General features: G+C 41.6%; 1 protein-coding gene across 1 annotated transcript in view; it reads left to right on the forward strand.

The window, feature by feature from the left end:
• GRIN2A (glutamate ionotropic receptor NMDA type subunit 2A) overlaps positions 1-24,876 on the forward strand; it is a 361,604-nt gene that overhangs the window by 243,954 nt on the left and 92,774 nt on the right. The window contains exon 5 of the mRNA XM_008526526.2: positions 8,450-8,564. Within this exon, the coding sequence (XP_008524748.1) occupies positions 8,450-8,564 (115 nt within the window). The remainder of the gene's footprint in view (positions 1-8,449; positions 8,565-24,876) is intronic.

Below are 24,876 nucleotides of genomic sequence, written 5' to 3' on the forward strand. Positions count from 1 at the left end.
TGTTTTGATAGTGTTATAGGATACTATCCAGAATTTCAAGAATTTTCAGACCCCCCCCCCCCCAGCCCCCACTGCCCAGGTTCCTGAGAGAACCATGCATGTAAGGGACAAGAGCAGAGTGGCATTCCAAGAACCACTTTATTAATGGACACTGAGGCTTCCAGTAACTTCTGATAACGTAGAATGAGGACAGGCATCTTAGACTCTGTGCTCTGTGTCCTGCTCCCAGTGTAGACCTTTGGCCAACTGGTTCAGAGATACCATCTGGGGCGGGAAGGGAATGGCCATATTTACAGAGAAAGCTTTGTCCTAACTTACTTACTGCAAGTTTTAGACTCAGAGGTTGGATTCCCAAAGACAACATGTGGGCCATGTCCCCAAAATGTCACCTCTGGCTCGGGTGTACTACCAAATAGAGACAGGAAGCCCAGGAGACGTGAAAGGCAGGCTGTCACCTGGGTCACTGACCTCATACCATAGCCTGGTCCAGGGGTACTGTGGGCTCTGAGCCATCAGATTCATTCCTTCTGCTTCCCTGAGGGAGGGGCCTCGAGGGCACATTGGCTCCCTTGGGGCACTGGGATTAGCAGCCAAAAGGATCCTCCTGCATCTGAAAGAAAGCCCTTTAATCTCAAATTTTAGGAGGAGAAAAGATAATTATTTAAAACTGTAACCATTACTGCTATTCCTGCTACCATCATTTATTATATGTCACACACTCTTCTGGCCACATTACATACCTTGTCTCATTAAATTTCATCTAATTTAATCTCTATAATTATGCAGCGACGTCACTATTAAAACCTCACTTTTACAGAAGAGGAAATGGATGCTCTGAGAATTTGGGATACTTACCTGATATGGAAAGCAACAGATCTGCATTCTGAGTCAGGCCGTCTGATTCCAGAACTAAGCAGTTGTCTTCCAGAATCCCCTCCCGAAGTTGTTGCACAGGAAATCAGCATTTAATGAACAAGAGCCTGGAGGCCTATGTCTGCCCATTCATTTGTTCATTTATTCGACAAATACCTTTAAGCTCTTCCTGCAAGATGCTAGTTGCTTTAGAATCGCAGTGATCAAAACAGACTAAGATCCCCCCCTTTGTGGAAGTTAGCATCTCCTGCTCTAATTTTTAAAAATTTAGTATCACTCAGCCAAGGCAACTAACATTATTTTTTTTTTAATGGCCACAATAGAATTTGAGTTGAAAGAATAAATACTCCCCTCTTCTTTTTTTTTTAAACCCAGTTTTTTTTTTCTTTTTCTCTATGCTGTAGTTTCTGAGCTCATTTTGGATGGCGCTGGCCTGGAATATGCAGATCTGTGTGCTGGAGTTATTGCATTTCTGTCTTGACATTTAAGCTTTAGCTCTGTGGTCACACCTTTGGGGATCATTCAGGGGAAAAGGGAAGCCACCCAATGAGGGTATGCAATTGAGCACGGGGCAAAGAGGAAGGTGCATTCATGAAGACGCTTGCTGGAAAGAAACCATGGTGCAAGGGTATCTGGGCAAGGGGCGGTGCAGGGGTTGGGAATTGAAAACGGGTAAAGGCACCAGCAGTTTGCTCTCAAGAGAGGCGAGGATTCATGCCCAGAAGGGAGTGGTTAATGGAGGATAAGAGGGTGCTGAGACAGACAGCACAGTCAAAGGGATTTCAAACCACCCAGAGAAAGCTGGAAAGAGCAGAAACGTTGTAAAAATGCGAGCGTCTTGAGAACTGAAAGGAGGTTAAAGAAAACAGTGACTCTGTTTTCAAAAACATGTAAATTAAATGACAAACGAAAAAACCGTGACACCCAAAGCAGTTCCAGGAGGCATTTTAAGGGATAGTGAGATTCCAGACAAGGCCTGGAAACGTGGGAAATGGCAAAGCAGATGGAAAATTAAATGAAAATTGAGAAACTCTAACCGGGTTATGGTGGCATTTATGAAGCGGTAAGAGAATTAGTCTGAAGGGAAATAGTGAATAATAAATATGTCTAGCGAACATTTCCGAAAATCAGATTTGGGAAGTTAAAGGAGACTTACGACTGTAAGGCAAAAGGGAGAAAATAGAAATCTGGAGGAATGAGACATGAAAGCAATAGTTAAGGAGCATATCCAGCCCGTATATGGGGGTTTTTTTTGGTAAAGAAGATTGGCCCTGAGCTAACATCTGTGCCAGTCTTCCTCTATTTCTGTGTGTGGGATGCTGCCACAGCATGGCTTGATGAGCAGTATGTAGGTTCACACCCAGTGGCCAAACCCACAAACCTGGGGCAACTGAAGCTGAGTGCACGAACCTAACCACTACGCCACTGGGCCGACCCCAGATTGGCGTTTCATAGAAGGACAGGGGGACCCTGGTAATGAGAATGGCTGTGATGAGCATGGCTTTAAAAATACCAGGTTGCATTTGGGGAAGGGTAGAAAATATGACAGGGTGGAAACATAGTAAAAAATGCATGGGAAATTTACATATACATTAACTACTATTTATTAGGCAACAGCTGTATACCAGGCATCTTGCTGGGCATTTTATGTCCATTGTTGCTGGTCCTGCCCCTAGACCTGGGGGTTAGGTATCTGTTAGGTTAAACTACATGAAACCGTCATGGCTAGTTCCTAATGGCTTAACCCGATCCATTTTTACAGAGAAGGAAAGAAAGAAATGAAGGCTCAGAGCATTTTAAATACGCTGCCCAAGGTGATACAGCCAGGGAGTGGCAGAGCCAGGCTTTGATCCTGGTGCGTCATCCACCATGGAGACACAGCAATTCGTTCTTTTATTCATCTCCACGTATTTATTCAGCACCGGCTCTCTGCCAGGTGCTGTTTGGCACTAGAAAACAATACGAAACAAGGCCAGTGAGGTCCCTGCCTTCACAATGCATACAATCTACTGGTTAAAACAAACAGACAAACAAAGCAAGGACAGCCCAGAACAGCTCTCGCATAGAAATATAATGCCAGCCTCACGTAATCTGGAATCTTCTGGCAGCACGTTAAACTAGTGAAAAGAAGCAGATGAAATTTGTTTTAATAATACATTTTATTTCACCCAATGTGTCTAAAATATTTCAATATGAAATCAATATCAATTTGTCCATGAGTCTTTCCCACTATTTTTTTATACAAAGTCTTCAAGATCCAGGGTATCTTGGGCCCTTGTGGTGCATCTCCATTCAGACTAACCACACTTCAAGTGCTCAACACTTGAAGCCACCTGTAGTTGGTGGCCACCATATTAGATGGCGCAGGACTACAGAGAACTTGACAATTCTGGCCCAATTTCTTTGCAGTCATAATATAGGGAAAAAAGCCTACCATTTTTTTTTTTTTTGGTGAGGAAAATTGGCCCCACATTTTTATGTGGTACACCACCACAGCATGGCTTGAGGAGTGGTGCATAGGTCCACGCCTAGGATCCAAACCTGCAAACCCCGGGCCCCTGACGTGGAACATGCAAACTTAACTGCTACGCCTCTGGGCTAGCCCCTACGCCTACTTAGTTTTCAGTGTTATTTCTGATCCCCATATATCAGCTATTCATAAGGCACAAAATACAAGCAGTAGAGAAATGTTCCTTTCACCTGGACTTCAGCTTCAAACACCTAGGACTATAGATACCAAAGGAAGCTTGTATGTGTGTCACATAATTTTCATATTTTCTGGCTGAGTGTTGTGTATGTCACTGACAATAAAAAAAACAACTACCTGGCATTTACCGTCGATGGATGATGATAACAGAAGTGGACCCTCTGTGAACCATGAGAGCCCCCCACCCTTCTATATTTCACCAGCAGGCTTTTGTGTGTTTATTGCTCCTGATGGAAAGATTGAAGGTGTAATGTGAAGCTTAGCAGCAGCCAGAATTTCTGATCTTTTATCTGGGCACTAAAAGTTTATAATCAATTTTTGAGAGAGAAACAAAATGGTGAGCTTTTACTGTTTAATACAAGTGCCCAGCAGGTGTTAATGGGGACCAAGCAATGGGGCGTATAATGGTATTTCCCTAGGTAGAGAAGTTTGCTCTGGAGCAAGTTTAGATGGGAAGAAATCCTGAGGAAATACAGACTCCCTTTCCTAGAAATTGGATGGGGAAATCGAAGGTAATAGGTCCTTGCTCCCTGCCAATTTCATAATGAAATTACTGCTCAGCAAAAGTTTCTGTTAGAGTTTTTTTTTCCCCCTTCCAAGGTACTGAAGACTCTTAATGGAAAAAATAAAAAAGAAAGAGACATTATTAACATTGAGTGTATGGACTCATTGGTCCAGAATATTGAATCTTAAAGGAACACAGAAAAATCTGGAGCATGAGGATCTCCATATAATCTGAAGAGGAGTGATTGCCTGTAAATAATCACCCTGGTAATTCCATCTGATTTCACTACAAAATGGGAGACAAGGGAATGAGCGGAGGAGATGGAGATGGGAAATTAAAGAACGAGATTTAAGTAAATTCGACTGACAACTCCAAAGACCTGGGTCTCAGCAGCACACGTCGGCTTCCTTATTGAAACGGTGACTGTGGTGTTTGGTTCACGCGACGTAACCCCGTGTATGGCTCCTCCTGGCGTCACATGTCTATGTCATACCCAAACATTTGTTCTCTGGCCTGCCTTTTCCAAACACCTAACACACTGGATATTTCCAAACCTCTTGATAATTGACTAAAATTTTTAGTTTCACCCACATTTGGGGCATTAGGTTGATCCGACCTGAACTCTATTCATCCCAGAGTGTTGGATCATTAAAACCTGGCTTGAAAGCTCATTGGATTCAATAATTAAAAAGAAATACCTCACTGATTTGGCTGGTCTAACTGAGTTTTGGGCAGCAGATACAGAGGGACTTGCTAACGGATTTTCTACTAGCCCAGATGAAGGCCATGCACTGGTGGTCTTTGTCTGCAATTGTTCTGTAGAAATTCCATGAACAGAGTTCCATCAGGGTGTTTCACAGTTCTGTGCCTTTGGCTTTGCAGTTTCCTCCATGCAGCATCTCCCTCCTTTCCCCTGGCCATTCACCTGGCCAACTCTTACTCTTCCTTCCAACACAACCCAAACATCTCCCACTTGGTTTCCTGACTTCAGCCCTGCCTCCACACTAGAACTGGGCACTCCATTCCTCGTGTTCTTCACCAACCTACTTGGTACCTACCTCTAATTTCACACTTACTGTTCTTTACTGCAATTATTTGTGTGCCTCTCTAAAGCCTTGAAAACTGAAATGTTTGGCTATTTTCGTGTCATTTTTCTAGCATAGTTCTTGGTGTGGGCATGACACATAGTAGGTACTCAAGCATGTCTGTTGGATGAATGGATGGATGGATGTATTGACAGATGGATGGACAGATGTATTGGTGAATGGATAGATGACACTTCTGGTGGGGATCTGTCAACATACTCAACCACCAAACATTAAGTGCACCCCTACAGTGTGCCAGACGATGTGAGAAGACTGAAAATAACCATGGGGAGCAAAACCAAAAAGTCGACTTGAAAAATATAAGCAGCTTGATTTCGGCCCCAACTAATTACTTTAAAAGCTGGTTGGTAATGAGGAATTTGACCAAAATTCAGTCCTCCTCTAACCCTAGTCCATGCAAATATCTTCTCAAGAGTCTCAGTAAGGGAATGTGAGTGGAACCTCCTTAGATGTGCCTCTCTGGGCTGCATCCATTTAGCTCATCAAACACCAGCCAGGAGGCATCAGAGGAAAGAAGAAACAGAAAAAAAAGTTCCAATTGTCTTAATAGTGAATTTTTTTTAGCCATAAACAAAAATGTTGACGTTGTCTTCAAACGCAAAGAAACATTGTTACTTCTGCTTCCAATGACAGCAAATCAGAGTGCATCGCTCCTCTTCTGAAAACCTTTCATGGAACTCCAGGGCTTTCTGAATAAAATCTAAACCTTTTAGGGTGTCATACGAGGTCCCTTATGATCTGGCTTCAGGGATCTTCTCCAGACAAATCCCGCTCAGCTTTCTCCTGCTTCTCCCAGCCTATGTCACTCCCCTTGCGGGCTCTCCTTGACTCAAGATGCTTCCTCTGCTCAGAATCCTTTTCTCCCAGCTCTCCTCAACCCCTTCCCTCTTCAAGATTCCCCAGGAAGTCCTCCCTAAATCCCTCAGATGGAGATAGAGCCGTTCCTCTGCGTTCTCACAACTTCTCACATTTACGGCCCGTCGATGTTCAAGTGGCATTCTCTGTGCTGCCATTGTTTATGTGTCTGTCGACGAATTGTAAGAATGTGGGTAAGAGAGTGGACAGACACTGTATGTGTTTTATTTCTGTGTCTAGGGGACTCATCATAAGGCCTGATACATAGGCATTCAGTAAATAGTTGAATCAATAAAATACCTCTCTAGGAAATGCCTGAGATACCTCAAATGCACCAAACAGAATAGTGGTTACTCCTTGCTTCTTCTGGAATAGCAGTGTTTTATTTTTCTGGTTTTTAACAAACAGTATTTTTGTTAAAAAATAAGTATTTGCAGAAAATTTGGAAAATGCAAAGATACGCAAAAGAAAATAAAGAGTACCTGTAATGCTTCTATGCAGAGACCAGCCCTATTTTTCTCCTCTTTTCTGCTTGTTTAACATTAAATAGCGAGCATTTTCTCCATGCTATTAACTTGTCTTCCAAAACATGATTTTTAGTGACTCAAATAGTTCATTGAGTGGATACACAATACTGTTCTTTGCCTCTCTCCGTTTTTTTTCGCCTTGTCCTCAGAGACCTCATTCTCCCCGACACAACACAGTCAGGCCCAGGGGCGGACATGTGACCAGTCAGGCCAATCTCTCCTTTTGGAATTTTTTTGTAGTCTAGTCCTCCTCCTTAATATTTTATTTCTTCAGCTGCTTTTGGTGTTGAAGGAATATAAAGCAAGAACATGCTATGGCTTCTGGATACCCAGTCTTTCTGGGGAAGTCTTGGAACACTTCAATTCCACATAGTGTATTTATTGGGCATCTGCTAAGGGGTATGTTTTCTTGAAAGTCTTCAACAACATTAGTTTTTCTCAAGTTGCAAGGGGATGAGGACCCCTGGAGACCCTCGCCCCCAAATCCTGGGAGATGAGCTCTGCCTCGCCTCCCCATCTGTGTCCAGCCTGACTACAGGCGAGGTGGCTTCGAGGACTGGTGGAGGTAGGGTATTGTAAGGCAGACAGCCGTCACCTGCAATGGAAATACCTGCGCCCAAAGTTGACTGCATGGATGTTGTATAAGGCAGATTGCACAAGACTGTGTAAGATTAGGTAAGACTGAGTCATCGTCCTTGATGCCTCTCTCTCCCTCACCCCCACTTCGAACCCATCACTAAATACCTGCTAAATATTTCTCCACTTGGTCCCGTTCGTTGCTGCTGCTTCTCCTCTTTCTTCTCTTTTGAGGCCACAGCAGGAACAAAGCCAACATGACCTCTCACCTGGATAATGAAAGCACTGCAAGCAGCCCCCCTATATCTGCTCTCCAACCGTTCTCTACCCAGCCTTCAGGTCATACTATACAAGAAAAGTCTGATTATATCGTCCCCTGGATTAAAACCTTCAACGTCTACCTATTGTTTTAAAACAAATACGAAATTCCTCAACATGAAAAGCTTTGCACCATCTGCCCCTATTCACCTTCTCAGCCACATCACATTTCACATTCCCCTCTCTCTGTGTCAGCCTCGCTGATTTACGGTCAGTCCCTCATATGTATTACCACAGGGCCTTTGCACATGCCTCCTGTTTACCAGGAACATGGTCATGTCTTTTCTTACCTTGTTAATCCTGGTTCACCATTCAGGTCAAGCTGCACTTTTTTACAGAAGCCTTGCCCGACCCCTGTTTCACTTTCACATAGCACACCCACCTCTGAATTGTAGCACTTGTCATAGCTCTGTGATTAATCAATTAATGCCTGTCTTCTGTTTTAGACTATAAGCTTCACGAGGGCAAGAATCATGGCTGTTTCCTTATTTATCCCCAACCAGCTAGCTGAGTCTTGGCGTGTAGCGAATATTTCAGAAATATTAGTTGAATGAATAATGAATGGATGGGATAGTGTTTCTTTGAAGCCATAGACCAGGTGGTTTATAAGCAAGTAGTTTCCTCTAGGGAAGCTTGTTAAAACATAATAGAACATGCTTTAAGGTCTTCCTGTAAGAAGATTATTTGAACAAAGACAGGACGGAAAAGTTCCATCCCGTATGCTGGTTGCAGTCAATTGCTAATGCCTAGACAAGACTGGGGATTCTGAGAGTGAGAACAGGCTCATGGAAAAGAGTGCACAGTCGACTAGCAGTGCCTGCATGGGTACTAACCCTCCCGCAGCAGAGGCTGCTTGTGATGAGTGATGCTGTGTAGATTTACGCTTTTCCAGTGTTACACTGCTGGTGGGTGGCATCCATTCTTTAGTTTGACACCTCTTTAATTTTGCCCTAAAAACTTGTCTTTCTCTCTTCCTCTCTAGATTTATGGTCAATGTGACTTGGGATGGCAAAGACTTGTCCTTCACGGAGGAAGGCTACCAGGTACACCCCAGGCTGGTGGTGATCGTGCTGAACAAGGATCGAGAATGGGAAAAGGTGAGCATCCGTCTGCGTGCGGAATGCAGGGGAGGGAGGGCAGCGTGGTCAACAAAGGGGCTCAAATTACTCCTTTTCCCGAAACATTTCCCTTTGAGCTGCTCCAGATCCCATCCCAGGGCCAGGGGCAGACCTTTCTAGGAACAAGGCAGAGCAAAGATTGTAAGGTGCAGTTGGAATGCTTTCCGTGGACAAACGGTGGTAATTGTGTGCTGTTCTCTAGGTCAGGCTCTCAGATCCCGGTAGGAAAGGTCCTTGAAGGACTTAGGATAATTTAAAGACTGGAGTTTGGTTCACATCCTTGCAGTAGCAAATGTTGACTATATAGCAGCGATCATACCAGTTTGCTTCACCCTCATAATCCTGTATTGCGTTGACATATTTTGCCATAGGACGAACCTCTTGCATTTTCATTTACTTAGTCTATTCCTTTAAATCAACTAATTTCCAAAACTAAAGTGTACCATATCTGTAAATCATAGGTTGGAGAGAGAGGTTATATTTCTCATAAAGCACATTTTCTAGTACATATATATTAACTATTAAAATATAAAAAATAACTGTGCAGGAAAAAAATCATCTCACGTCTCACACAAGCCATCTCCTGGGTCAGAGGCAGGAGTCTTCACGGGGGAGTTATAGATGATCCCATGCAGACAGTGACAATATCTGGGCCACTTGTACTCTCTCTTCCCCCATAATTCAGCTCTCAAATTAGTGGCCACAATATCGCATGAGACAGGAATAAAAGAGACCTTAAGCGAAGCCTAGGTTGCTGTCTTGTCTTTTTTGACAAGCAGTGAATGGCCCCTGAACTACTTCAGCAGCTTGAAGTGTCTTCACTTGGCGCACCAGACGGAGGCTGAGAGATCCTTGGGGTAGGAAGTTCCGGGATGGAGTGTGGGAGCCACGGCTCTAGTTAACTGCATCAGAAGAGAATATTGTGCAAACAGAATCGTTGACTTTGAGGGGGTCAGTGACAGATTCCTCGAAGGGAGAGCGGAAGGGGGAGCTTTTGAGATTTTGCACGCTACATCCGACAGCTGCAGAATACACGTTCCTTCAAGTGCACTTGGAAAATTCACCAAAGTAGACTCTATTCCAGAGCGTAAAACAAGTCTCAATATATTTCAAAGGACTGAGATAATGCAGGATGCGTTCTTTGACCACAAGAGCATTAAAATAAAAATTAATAATAAAAATATATCTAGAAAATCCCCAGATGTTTGGAAATTAGGTAACGCCCTTCTAAATAACCTGTGGGTCAAAGAAGAAATCAGGAAGATGTTAGAAAATATTTTGAATGGGATGGCAGTGAAAACACAACGTATTAAAATTTTAAGAATAAAGCTGAAGACGTGCTAAGAGGGAAATTCACGGCTTTAAATGCTTATGATAAAAAAATCAAGGAAAATGTAAAGTCAATGATTTACCCTTCTACATTAAGAAGCTATGAAAAAAAGAGTGAAGTAAATCCAAATGAAGTAGAAAGAAGAAAATAATAAGTATAAGAGTAAAAATCAACAAAGTAGAACACAGAGCATAGAGAAAATCAACAAAGCCAAAGGCTAGTTCTTTGAAAAGATTAATAAATTCGTGATTCCCAGCAAGAGTGATCGTACAAAAGAGAGAAAACACAGCTACCACTAACCAGTACTGAACATGCAAGAGGGGAAATCACCACAGACATTATGGACATGAAAATGATAAAAAAATTTATGCCAACAAATTCAACAATGTAGATAAAATGGCCAGATTTCTTGAAAAACCACAAGCTTCCAAAACTGACACAAAAGGAAATAGACAATCTGAGTATCTCTAAATTTGCTAAGAAATTGAATTCACAACTAAAAACTTTCCCGTTTAAAAAACAAGAAAAACTCCTGGCCTACAGGGCTTCACTGTGAATTCTGTCAAACATTTTAGAAAGAGATAATACCAATCTACACAGAGTTTTTCAATATGTTAGTAATCATAATCCAGCAATATATTAAAAGAAATACATTATGGATAAGTGGGGTTTATCCTAGGAATTCAAGATTGGTTTAACATTCAAAAAGTATATTAATGTAATTTATCATATTAACCTAATAGAGGAGAAAATTGTGTAGTTATCTCAATAGATGCAGAAAAAGCATTTGAAAAAAATCTAATATTCGTTCATGATAAAGAAAGGAGACTTTTTGATCTGAGAAAGATTATCTATGAAAACCCTATAACTAACATCTTGTATAATGATGAAATAATGAAAGTAGATCCACAAACATACATTCAAATGATTTTTTTGGAATAATTGTGACAATGGGGGAAAGGAAAGTCTTTTTAATAAATGGTGCTTGATCAACTGGATATCTGTGGAAAAAAGAAATAGACCTTGACCTGTAGCTCACACTATATACAAAAACTAACTTAAAATAAATTTCAGACTTAAATGTAAAAACTAAAACTATAAACTTCTAGAAGAAAATATAGGAGGATATTTTTGTGATCTGAGAAAGCAGAAGGCAAAAGGCATTAAGCATACAGTAAAAATAATAAACTGGACTCCATCAGAATTTAAAACTTTTGCCCAAGTACAGACACTGTTATAAAATGAAAAAAGCAAGCCACAAATTGGGAAAAAAATATTAAATAAATATATATATATACATATATCAAAGGACTCATATCCAGAATATATAAAGAACTCCTATAAATCAATAATAAAAAGAAAAACCATAGAATTATAAGTGGGAAATTGACTTAAACACTTCAAAAAGATATTACTCAGATGGCCAATAAGTACGTGAAAATATGCTTAACATCAATGATCATCAGAGACATGCAAAATAAAACCAAGTTGAGATAACACTTCACACCCACTGAATGGCTAAAATGAAAAAGACTGACAGTTAAGTGTTGATAAGGATATGGAGCAATTGAATCTCTTAAATATTGCTGGTGGGAATGTAAAATTACTACCCCTGTGGAAAACTGTTTGGCAGTTTCTTACAAAATTAAACATACACAAACCTTATGATCCAGTAATTCCACTCCTAGTATTCACTGCAAAGAAATGTAAACATATGCCCAAAATAGTATTTGTATAAGAATGTTCATTGCAACTTTATTCATCATGGCAAAACAGAGAGAACTCAAATGTCCATCAACAAGGAAATGGATAAATAAATTATGGTATATTCATAAAATGGAGTGCTACTCATTAATAAGAATGAACAGGTAATACCTACAACAATGTGGACAAATTGAAAAAACATTATGTTGAATAAAGGAAACCAGACACAGAAGATTATACTGTATAATTCCGTTTCTCTGAAGTTCAAGAAGAGGCAAAACTAGTTTATGGGGTTAGATATCAGAATAATGGTTGCTTTTGTGGAGGAGAGCCATTTATAGGAAAGGAGCACAGGGAACTTTCTAGAATTATAGCAATCTTCCCTATCTCAAACATTTGTCAAAATGCATCAAATGATCACACAAGATCTGCTTATTTTATTGCATGTCATTGTACCTTAATTAAAAAAACTTCTTTAAACCCTTCAGATAAAAATACTCGGCGCAATTAGCTACCAACGTTTACTGAGTTTTCCTATTTAACTCACAGACATAAATACTAGTTATGACAACAATATCCATTGTTTGTTGAACGGCTACTCTATTTTTCCCTTAGGTGGTCCACCCAACCACTGACTGACAACTTCGTTTATTCATTCACTCAACACACATTTATTCAGTTCTTCTTGTGTGCCAGGCACTATTCTTGATGCTTAGAATCTGTCAGTGAACAAGAGACAAAAAAAAAATTTCTGTACTCAAGGAACTTCAATTCTAGTGTGTGTGTGTGCAAGGGGATAGGGTAGGACCCCACACATTTGTGAAGCTTGAGAAAAGCATTAGCTTCTAGTTAACTTGTTCTCTCTCTCTTCCCTTAGATATACCCTGTTGTCCGCCATATTAATTGACGCGCATCTCCATGACTGACCTGGGTTCCTTTATGCATCTGGGACTTTGAACACCTTTTTTTTGGCCTGTAATGCTTTCCTATATCCTCACTTTCTTTTATCCATCCTTCAGGTTCTGGTTTTTCTTTCCTCTTACAAATGCAAAGCCAAAAGGCAAGTTATTTTTTTCTTATCCTTAACAGGAGGTTGAGAACTTGGGCCTTTCTGCCTTATGTTGTTGCGTTTTGGGGTTACTTTTCAAGCTTTGAAGTTACACAATCTGAGGGTCACTTTGGGAGCCGTAAAATCATTCTCTTTGGTTGGATTTACTCAGTCCTGGGTCAGGCTTGGCTCACGCCTGTCGATTTTCCGTGCTGCCTTTGGACCTGGCTCGTTTGCCAAGGACTCTGTTCACAGGGAGGCCAGTGTGGTGCAGGTGATTACGTTGCATAAAAGAAGGCTGCCCTTCATATACTCCAATTCCAGATACAGAAAATGCCCTTTTAATATTTTGTGTGTACTCCTTCAAATTCCTGTCAAAATACAGCAATTTCCCAAAAAGGCAGCTTGGGGAATTGCTGCCGAGTTGAGCTTAGAATGTACAAATGTTTCCTGGAGTTAGTTGAGTCTCTTGGCACTTGGGGGATCCAGGGCTTCAGAAATAACTCCTTGTGCTGCTGTCTCGGAGAAAGAGGAAGCCAGTGAAGCAGATAAATGCCAGTCGTGTTATCCTTAAGGCTGCCCCCCAGCAGCGCGCACTGGTACAGTGGGTCATCAGAGGGGAAGGCCTGAAGAAAGAGGGAGCTGTTACTCTGGGGCTCAAAGGCAATTTCTTTTCATCTCTGAGGTTACCCTGTGGCGTCATTGGAAGCAGCAGCATGAAATGAGGGTGTCTGGGAAAACATAACAAGCCCTTAGAGGGGCATTGGGTTTCTGCTGGGCCCTTGTGTGTGGCTGGCGTGGATCATTCCAATGCTGTGCACACTGCCCGCTTATGTTCAGCAGACACAGAACTCAATGCTGATCAGGCTTTCTCTTGCACATTGGGACTTCCATACCCTTTGACTCTCCTTTTTTCGATGGTTTCCTCTGCCTTGGAGCTTGATGGGTCCAAGGCTTCCCAGAGATGCTTGAAAACAATACCCTGGATACAAACCAATTGGCATCCCAGGCCAGTACCACCAATACACCCTGTGCACCAACTCTATGGCCAACATTCCGTGAGGCACCAGGGTGGAGGCAAGGATGGGTAAGAAACCATCCCTCTCCTCAAGTAGCTCATAACTGAGCCAACTCTGGGAGAGAGGGGTGACCTTGACTCGGTCAATTGGGGAAGACTTCAGGAGGGCAGGGACATCGCAGTTGGACCTTGAATGATAGATTGGATTCCTCCAAGTTGAATCACTTTCCTATTAGCTACTTGAAAAAAAATGCTTTGAGAATAACTCCATTTACCATTTTAGGATTACACTAGCTTTAAAATAAAAATACGTATGTATGTATGCACACACGTACATACATATATATACAGACTAGCTGTAGAAAGGATATATATTCAGAGAGAGAGATTTAAAGAAAGATTTTTAAAGCAGTTTTGAAGTTTCGACACCGAGCATAAATAGGATAAAACTCATAAATATTAAACAACCTTATTTTCTAGAGGAGTGCTAATTAGAGATGATGGAGATGCCAGTACCACAATGGGAGGTAGAGATGCCAGTAAGACATAAGGGAGACCCATCGTTATGTCTTCCTGAGTGAAGCGTCCCATTCCCCTCGCTCGGATGCATCTGTTTCCCTCTTCCTTCTCATCACTCGGGTTGCGTTCTCTTTGGTGCCCTGGGTTTCAGCTGCCTTCCTCGCTGTGATGACTCCTAGAACCCTCCCTCCAGCTCAGATCTCCTGACCTCCAGCCTTGCCTGCAGACCACCCCCACGTGGATAGCCTCAGACCTCCAACTTCATCTTCTTCAAAGCCAAAGTCATCATCTTCCTCTCCCAAATGTGGTTCTTCTCCTGTGTCCCAGCACAGAGAGCTTCATTCTTATCCTCCCAGTATCCCCCAAGCCTTCATGTTCAGTTGTCATCTACTCATGTGTAGCATGTCCCTGGTGTTCCTGTCCCTTCAAACATTTTTCCCTCTTTGCCAAGGACACCCTTCCTATTGATTCTGCATCCGGATAATCCTAAATGGATTGAGTCCTTTCCCCTTCGCTTCTACAGACATACATACTAACTCCTAAGAGCGTTAACAGCTTGTGTTGTAATTGCTTGCTTGCCTATTCATCTTCACTTAGGCTACGAGCCCTGTCAGGGATGGGTCTGTTCCTTTCCTGTGTTTCTTTAGCTCTCCCACAAGGCTTTGTTTAAAGTGCATAGAAGGGCCTCTAAACAATCTGTTGGCGTTGATGACTTCAGCCACCATTTATTAACAGCTAACACCATTTATTAACCATGCTGAGGTTTTTACATTCATGATCTCAGTTAGTCATGTCAATAGCTCATCTAGAGTAGGTACTCTTATCCCTGTCTCATAAATGGAAATTCAGATTCAGAGATACTAGTGACCTGCTTCAGATCTCCCAGATAGTAAGTGATGGAAGTAGGATGTGAATGGAGGTCTGCCTGGCCCCAAAGCCTGCGTTTGTAATCACTACATCCTACAGGGATGGGATATTTTGGAGGAGAAATTAAGGGATTTCCTTGTGCCTGTAGAATGACACACACCTCCTTTTTCTCACTGGATGCAGCAGATTCCACCCAAACCCGGCTCCTTGGAACTTGAGGTATAAGTATTTATCACATTTCACAGGCCCTGTGTTTTTTTGTCTACAGTAGCTCCATCTTCCAGTTTGGCTCATTAAAGAAGGGGATTTATCGTACCCTGTTTCTTATGTCTTGTGCATAATGAAGTAGATGCCAATTAAAGAATTCTTAGTGCAGATATGATAAAGGAGATCTTAGAAAAAGCTAAGATTGTTCTCTGGAGTGTATGATTCTCACTGTGACATATCAACGTGTTGCATCTAGGCTTTCACCAACAATGGTGTGTGCGTGGGTTGCAATTATTACATGATGTGGTTTCTAATTATAGAAGCTGTAACTCCCTCTCTTCTAAATCATTGTATTTTAACTACCCCCCATCACTTTCCCACCACATTTAAACTAGAATGGCCCAGTGAGTCTCAAGAACTCATGAGAATGTGCAGAAGATTTCTTGTGTTTGTGTGTATGTGCTTGTGTGTTTGTGTGTGATATCAATAATCCACAAAGAGCTTCATCCTGCTAAAGGATTGAAGGATTTATGCAAGCATCGTACTTGGCTTCTGCATACACATATTCCAATGATTATGTAAAAGAAGTCACGGAGGGAAATTATAATTGAGAGGACACCAGTAAATGACAATTGACTGAACAATTTTGTGGATTGCTAAAACTGAAGTGCATTGTTTACACGTTCTACCAGCGGGCAGAAACACATTATGCCTTCTGCTATGTTCTTGCTTTGCTTAGAAAAACAATGGCAGCGCATTGATGAAGCCATGAATTCTGGCTGTGACAAGGACTGAAAGAATACTGTTTGTTTGTTTTCAGGGTTTTTCTTTACCATTATATCTCTGCTGCTCAATAGCCAAGACTCAATAAATATCTGTAGGATGGATAGGAGAATGAATGGGAAGATTTTTTTTTTCATGAACTTCCCCAAGTGAGGAACATCTTTTAGTGTGTTCATTCCGCAAGTGTGGTCCTTTGGGTTACCGGTATCGGAGTCACCGTAGAAAAGATGTCAAGGTCTTAGCTCTCTCTCAACCTACAGAATAATCATTTCTGATTCTGCTTTTTCATAAGCTCCCCTCGTGATTCTCCTGCCCATTAAAGATGTAGAACTGTTGCTTTAGGGCATAGATTTGCTCTTTGTAAGCCTGCAAAAATGGTTTCATCTAGGTCATCCTGGTTGTCAAAACTCCTTGCTTCTTAGTCTTTGTGCCTCTTTCTTCCTTTGGAATACACTGCTTAGCAACAATGCTTAAGAGAATGGTACCGGGGAAAAGGCAATAAGGAAATTGGAGTCTTGTTGCATCTGAGTAATCTCTGGTGAATGAGACAGTAACATGGCCAAATAAAGTGTTGTCTATGGATGTAGCTCAGTTCCTGTCACTTGGTGTGTCCTCAATAAATGCTGAGTTGTTAAATGTTTTATTTTTTTTTCAGTTAAATCTGTCCCCCGATAAACAGAGATGGCTGAATTTTGGGGTGTATTTATTCAACATTTATTCCATCAAACAAAATTTCCTGAGCACCCACTATGTGCAAGTCATTGTTGAGGACTGCAATAAGACATGGAACAGACTTCAAGATGTATAGAGTTTAATAGGGCTCTAGGAGATGCTCATAACTACAGGACAGTGTGACATGTGCCACAGAAGATGTTCTGATAAGACTCTATGCTGTTTAGAGAAGAGCTATGTTATATGTAGGCAGAAGGATCAAAGGCACAGAGGATTTCTCATTTGAGCCATGTCTCAGAGAACAGGCCTGGGAAGACCATTCCATGCAGAGGGAGCACTGAGAGCCAAAGTCTAGAGGCAAGAGTGCTCAAGGCCCATTTGAGGAGAGTTCACTGTGTCTGGAACGTAGCTCGTGTGGTGGGTGGAATTCGGAGAATGACTCCCAATGACCCTCACCCTTCTATAATCCTCTACCCTTGGAGGATGAGTGGGACTTGTCAATATGATGAGACATAGCTTCCATGATTATTATGTTAGATAGCAAAAGGGACTTTTCAGTTGACTTCGAGTCAATCAAAAGGAAGATTATCAGGGTGGACTTAACCTAATCACATGAGCCTTTTAAAAGTAGAGAGTTTTCTGCAACTGATAGCAGAAGAGGAAGTCAGAGAGATTTGAGCATGAGAAAGATTTGACTGACTGCTGGATTGGGGGATGGAGGGGACACCTGACAAGGAATGTGGGTGGCCACCAGAGGTTGAATTTAGTCCCTGGCCAACAGCCAGCAAGGAAACAAGGACTTCAGTCCTGCAGCCTCAAGGAACTGAACTTGGCCAACAACGTGAATGAGTTTGGAAGCGGATTCTTCCCACATCCTTGAGCTATGGGCTCAACCTGGCTGTCACCTTGATTTTGGCCTTGTGAGATCCTGAGCAGAGACCCCAGCTGAGCTCTGCTGGACTTCTGACCCACAGACTGTGAGATCCTAAAGAGACATTGTTTCAAGTAGCTAAGTGTGACATAATTTGTTACATGACAATAGAAAACCAATGCAGATTGTTTGAGGGGAAACTCTGGGAATGAAAGACCATGCTGGAATTTGAATTATAGACTATGGGACTTGATTGAATAATCTTTAGGACACTGTCGAAGAGCTGGAGTTGAGAGAACAACATAAAAATAGTAATAGTGATAGCTAACATTTATTTAGTATTTGATGTACCATGCAGAGTGCTGAGCATTCAAATATATAAACTCGTCTAATCCTCACTGAACACTGTAATACAGATACTGCCATTACCCTCTTTTACAAATGTAGGGAGTGAGACCCAGAGAAATTCAAGAACTCACTCAGGGTCACAGAGCTAGCGAGTTGCAAAGCCAGGATGTGCACCCCATAGCCTGCCCTCTTAGACATTAACTCCACTGCTTCTTTAAAAATAAAACGGTGATTGGCATGAATCTTTAGGAAAATTGCCAATGGGCCTCTTTAAGTAGCTCAGGTTAAAGGGAATGTAGGTGTAAAGGAGGACAGTGGCAGTGGATCTGAGAGAAATTTCAGAGGCAGAGTTGAAAGCACTTGGCATTGCCTGGATGATTTGCTGGGAGATTCATGATAGAGAGGAATCAGTTAGTTTTTAAAAATTTTTAGGCATGGGTCTGTGCTTAGGGATTTCTGGACTGAGTATTTCCAGAAGAAATTTGTCATGCCCGGAAATGACATTGTTCTCTCTCTTCCTTCCCTCTCCCTGTCTTTCCCGTCCTCTCTCTTTTTTTCCTTTTTTCTCCCAAATCCACATCAAAAGTCAAGTGCTCTTTTGTAAAATGGGTTTGGTAATATCACTGTCTTAGCAGAGTCTGTGTGAAATTTAATTTGTTTCTTTATATAATGGTCATTAAGTTTCTCAAATTATGTGAGCCATAGAGAGGGAAAGTTAAGCCATTATAAAAGATTTAAAATTATCGTCTGGCTTCCCTAGAACCCCTAGAGGGCCTACTTTAAATACCCACACAGTACAATATGTGAGGTCACAGTGAGGAAAGCATAGTAGGCCTCTAGTAAATTAACACATCCAACTGAAATAAATGATGTCATATCCTGTGCGTGTGTGTGTGTGTTTCTGTCTTTCACTCTTTTTTTTTTTGCAATTGTAACATCAACCCAACTCCAGAAAGAACAGCAATTGAACCAGCGCTCTCCTGCAAGGCAACGCTCTGCTAAAAGTTTTCTAGATTTCGGAAGTTTCAAAAGCAAACGCATAGGAAAAACACCTCTATCGAAACATGCAAACATGCATTGATGGGGATGTTAACAATAAAGAAGACTGATGATGATGGTGGCGTTGATTGATGTGGGCGTGATGATGGCAGCAGCTGCCACGAGTCGAGCTTCTATTGTGGGTCAAACACCATGCAGAGTGTTTTCAATGCAATTCAGTTATCTCACTTAAATATCACAATGTTCTCTGCCTTTCCTCACATTTAAAAGGGAACCAATAACAGTAGCTACCTCATAGAGTTGTTGGCATAGTTAAACAAAATAATATATTAAGTGTTTAGAAAACTGACTGGCGTGTATTAGATTACCAATAAATGCCAGTTCCAACGATGATTATTTGTATCTTCATGTTATAGGAGAAAAATTGGAAGCTACGTGGGATGAATGACTTGCCCAAGGTCATGTAGTGGTGAAGGCAGAATTTGAACCCACTGGTACAAGAGAGCCAGAGTCAACCATTATGTCATGTGGAGTTTTCTTACCTCCCCAGTCACATCCCCAGTTTGATAAGGAGGCTATCAGAGGGTGATGGGACATGATTGAGCAGCCAGATGGTATAAATGTAAGACAAAAGCTGTACCCTTGATAGTTTGCCATTGCCATCAATTATGAAAATGAGTGAATAGATTATTTAAATGATCTCAGATGAGTAAATTATTCAAAGAGCCTCTCAGTCAGAAGTATTTCTAGCAACTCCTGAACAGACAGATGAGAGCCATTTTTACTTTCTGACAGGGTCATCAGCTCCTCTGTGTTGTAGATGAATGCAAAGCTGTGACAGAGAGGGGAAGAGGTGGGGTGGGGGAAGGAGAGAGAGAATGAGAGAGCGCTAGGCTCTAGGCCCAGCACTGCAGAACACAGAATGAGACTTCATGACATCATCTAAGAGAAAGGTTTTTTCTTACTATGTTCTCTAGAATGCTAGATTCTTTCAGAGTGCCACAGGGGTCTCTGACAGGATGCTGGTTAATGATACAGGATCTGGCTTCAACTAGAGATGGTAAAGCTTTATCTGATTGCTATGTTGGTGCTGCAGATGAGCTTTCATTTGGGGAAAAGACATAATATTTCTAAAATAAGTTTGAAAGTGACTGAGTAAGGGGATTGACCTTAGTGATCCTCTGAATATAGCGAAAATAAATAGCAAGCTTTTTTGAGGACCCATTATATGTCAAACCTTACAATATTGGTTTTTATATTTATTATTTCACTTTAGCTACATGACAACCCTGTGAAGTAGCTGGTATTCTTTGACTTTTGAGTAGAGAAATCTTGGCGATATTCAGTGGCATTTTTTATCCACAGCTGAGAAAAGATTCAAGTTGAAGTCTCGTGAGTCTTCAAGTCTGGTGTTCATTGCACCACTTTGCACATTTCTGGGATGAATGATGAAAATTTTCACAGAGGACCTAGAGATTCTCATGGATAGTATTTGCCTTGGAAGTTGTGTGGAAGAGAGAAATAAGAATACCCAGCCCTTTAGGTAGACTCAAATCTTACTCTTCAGGAGAAAGTAACTACTAACTATGAATGTCTGATGTGATTGAACTGTTCGTCCATCCGTTTATCCACCTATCTATGCAGCCAATCACCCAGTGATCTGTCATCTAATACACCATCCATCTGTCCATTCATCCCCCATCCATCCACCCATCCATCCATCCTTCAACCCATCCATCAAACCCATTTGACCAGCCATCTTTCATCCATCCATCTGGTTGTGCACTCTCGAACCTACCCACTCACCCACTACTGATCCATTTGCCAAGTATTTACCTCCTCTGTGCCAGGCCTGTGGTGGGTGTGGGTGAAGCAGAGGTGAATAATGCAATGTCCCTGACCCCATGGAGCTCCTAGTTTAGTGGGAAAGACAGAGAAATTAACTTTCAATCACAACATAATAATATGATGCTAATAGTAGAAGTAAGCCTAGAGTACTGTGGACACCTACCCAGCCCACAGGTTAGGAAAGGGACAAGAAAAGGCTTCCTGAAGGAGCTAACATACGTCCTGAGTCCTAAAGAATGAAGAAGAGTTACGCAAAAGGTAAGAGTCATCTGACCCATTATATTAACTGAATCACAAACATTTGAGGCCCCTCCTTATTTTTCTTCATTTCACGGTTCAGCTGGTTAGCAACAGCTACATTGCTTCCCTACCCCACCTACAACTCCCAGACCTCAGTGGTTCGTTGTCTGGACCTGCTCTCTACTTTCTTAGCTTTGTCTCTGTCAGTTTCTGTTATTTCCACATTTGCTGCTGGTGCAGACAGGAATGACATTTGTCTGTAAAAAAAAGAGACAGAACAGTGAAGCGCTCCACCCCAGCAATCTGCTTCTGGCTACAAGTGGCTGTGTTAGGCTGCCTTCTGGAGGTGCAGTTTGGTTTTCTCATCTGTGCTATTGGCAGCAGAAGCTGTGTTCCCCACTACACTGTTTTTCTTGGCATTAGAGCCTGGATTGGACCAGAGGGAAGGCAGAGATAGACAGGGGTTGAATATTCCCAGTGTTGATCTCTAAGATGTACAGGACATTATGTGCTTTCTGGACTCTGAAGACAAGGAAATTGGCTACCTGAAACCTTGAGATAATTCCCCACATTGTATAAAATAATTAATAATTATGATGATAATAATAGTAGTAATAATAATAATTACTGTGCCATGCTCATAGCTTAGGGGCTTTGTAATCATTACTTTGATCTCTTTTCAACAGCCATTCAATATGAGTACTGTCACCCCCGCCCCAGTTTACACATAAAGAAGCTTATGCTCTGAAAGGGTTGGTGACTTGCCCGAGATTGCAGAGCAAGTAAACGTCAGTGTCGATTCCAGCTCAGGTCTGTCAGACCCTACAGTCCATTTTGTTTCTACGACACCATACGGTAGAGGTGGGGTTCTCTGCATTTCGGTAGTAAAGGTTGTCATTGTTTAATTATGAAAACCTAAATTGGGAATGCCCCCTCCCTGCATGGTGGACATGCTCCCAGTGTTTGCAAGAAAGGCTATTACAGGTACAAGACTCCCCACCGAACCAGGCGTCTCTTCCTGACGTAGCTCAGAGCGTCCCACTGAGCTGCATGCAAAGCTGCTACATAATTAGTCTCTTGCATCTTTGTGCTAAACCAGTCAGCATTCCTCTGCAAAGCTGAAGAGCTGGATCACCCCCACTCCCGCAGTAAGCTGCGTGTTCATTCTTTATTACTCCACCGTCGGGTTCGTTATCTGTAGCCATTGTCTTTTGAGAATGTGTTTTAAAATGCGTCGTAATCATATCTATAGAATTCTTGCAGTCTATTTTCCTTCCATTTGAATTATAATTCTGCAAATTAGAAAAACCGAATGGACCTATTTAAGAAGGAAGGAGGTAAGGGCTGAACCATCTTGATCTCTCTCAGTTTGAAAAAAAAAAAGACTCTATTGGAAATGCATATGAGGAAAAAAATCTGAAATTGACAAAAGACAAGAGAATCACCTCTTATTCTCTTGAAGGGAGTTGTATAATAATTTGAAGAAACCCGTGGCCTGTCTTTTATGCTGTGTTTAACTTTAAAGTTGAAACAGACAATCTGAGTTGGAAGAATCCTGATTCTTCACGTCGGTTCCCACTGTGCTGGCCTCTCTGTGCACCAGCAGATTATAGTTGATGGCATATTTTTCTTTCCGTGATTAAAGTATGTTTGAAGAAAGTAGGACAGTCAGATGTAAGGTAGGAAAAGAGGGCGAGAATAAGATTTGGATATCAGATCCTGACAACCACCCTATCTATAGAGAAAGCAGGAGCATTAACCTTCTTTTAATAGGTGAGGCCACTGAGATTCAGACAGGATGAGAGACTTGTTCAAGGTTCCTCAGCAAGGACTGTGCACATCTCACTCCACAGATAGCATTCGAGTTGGTACCTTGGATCAACACAGGCAGATTTGAGTTCCATTACCAAAATGACACCCTACGTGTTGCATTTGGGGATTGTCCTCTCTTTGGATGAACATGGATGAGGATTCAAAAATACATGACACATCAAGTTATACGATAAATCATTGGAGACGGAAGTTGGAGACGAGACTGTGTCTAATCCAGAGCCCGAAATCCCAAATCAGTGTGGAAAGATAAGGGAGCGGTCCATGCAGACTGAGAGAGGTCAGCACCATGGTCAGCAGAAACGGGCTGATACTCTAGTTCCCGCTTCACTGAGCGTGACGCTGGTTAGTAGCTGAGACATTTAGGAGAGAAAGGGCATTTGATCAACTGTATATGATTGAGTTTGGCCGTGGGTAATACTTAGCTCTGAGACCCAAACCAACCCCGAAAAGTTGTCCTTTGTATTTCTCAGATAATCAGAGTGTCTCTATCAGTAAAATGGGGCTAATGATAATACCCACCCTGTGGGGTTTCTGTGAGGATGTTAAAGCTACCACTTATTAAATGCTTCCTGTGTGTCAGGAAGAGATTTAGGTAAATGATCTCCCTTAATTCACGCGAAAACCCTGTGAGATTGGTACTATTATCCCCATTTTATAAATGAGAAAAACAAATCGTACAGGGAACAAGTCAATTTCCAAGAATCTGAGCTGGATTTTGAACTCCCATTTGTCTGATTCTGAAACCCACACTTTGACCATTAACTTCCATTATCTTCCTCAATCCAATTCCACGCTGCCGGTGACACCACCCAGTGAAGCAGGAAAAGCATGGAGTTGGTATTTCCTATATAATTCCTAATCATTGGAACAAAGAGCCTAACAATTTCTGAGTGGTGTCTCTGTCACAGGTCCTGAACCAAACATACTCCGTACGTTATCACATTTTATGTTCACCACAACCCTAAGCAGTAGATACTACAATTATTTTTATTTTACAGATGAGAATATTGAGGACCAGAGAAGAGCATTAATTGGAACATGGTCCCAGCCACTTCATAACTTGTGGGGATTAAACATAATGCATGTAGAGCATCTAGCATAGAGCCAGGTACATAGTAAGAAAGAGCTTAACAAATAGAAACTATTATGCAAAATTCAATATAGATTTTAAATGACAATTATTTGGGGCTTTTTTTGTTTTGTTTTTTCATTTTGAGTGGATTTCCAGAAGCCTCCTGATGGCCATTATCTTTTCTCAGAGGAGTTGGGCTCAAAGTTTAAAGATGAACATACTCAAGAATCATTGTCCGCTTGTTTTCTCTTTAAGTCCCACACGAGCAGATGAACACTGAGCCATACACACTTAGCAAGCCCCGGGCCAGCAGTCAGAAAACTTCTAGTTCTTTTACATATTTGCTGCATCTTCTGGACCAAGTTACTTGAATGAACATTAGTTTGCTTCTCTGAAAAGTTGTAATAATATCTCCTTCACTTTTATGTGACTCTCTGGCATGAAGGTCAAATGAAATGAGATAATAAACAGCAACTTGTAACCCATAAAGGGCTCATAAACTCTGGGGACGTTATATTATTATCCACATAGTGCCGTACAACGCTCTGGCCAGAATGCTTCTTCCAAGTGTGTCTGTGATTGAAATTTCCTTTTCCTATTTCTCTTTTTTTCTCCCCCCAATACAGCTTCTTAGCCAGGTGAGCACTAACAAGTATATTCACAAGGTCGCGCCTTTTGGCGTAAAGATCCAAGAAAGCTTGGGTTACATTTATAGTTATGAAATTAACGGTATGCAATAATTGTGTAGAACCTCAAACCAGCAAATGGAATTGCAAATAATTAGCAGGCCTTTGGATTTATCGATAGAGCTAAAAGAACACCAGCCTGCTCTTGGCAGGACCTCCTCTGTGCACAGAATTATATTAATAGGCCATATCAGTTCTATCTAAAATAGAGAGCAGGAAGTGAAGACCATATCTGTCTTGCCGTAG

This window comes from Equus przewalskii, chromosome 12 (genome assembly GCF_037783145.1).
Source record: "Equus przewalskii isolate Varuska chromosome 12, EquPr2, whole genome shotgun sequence".
In the NCBI taxonomy this organism is placed as follows: domain Eukaryota; kingdom Metazoa; phylum Chordata; class Mammalia; order Perissodactyla; family Equidae; genus Equus; species Equus przewalskii.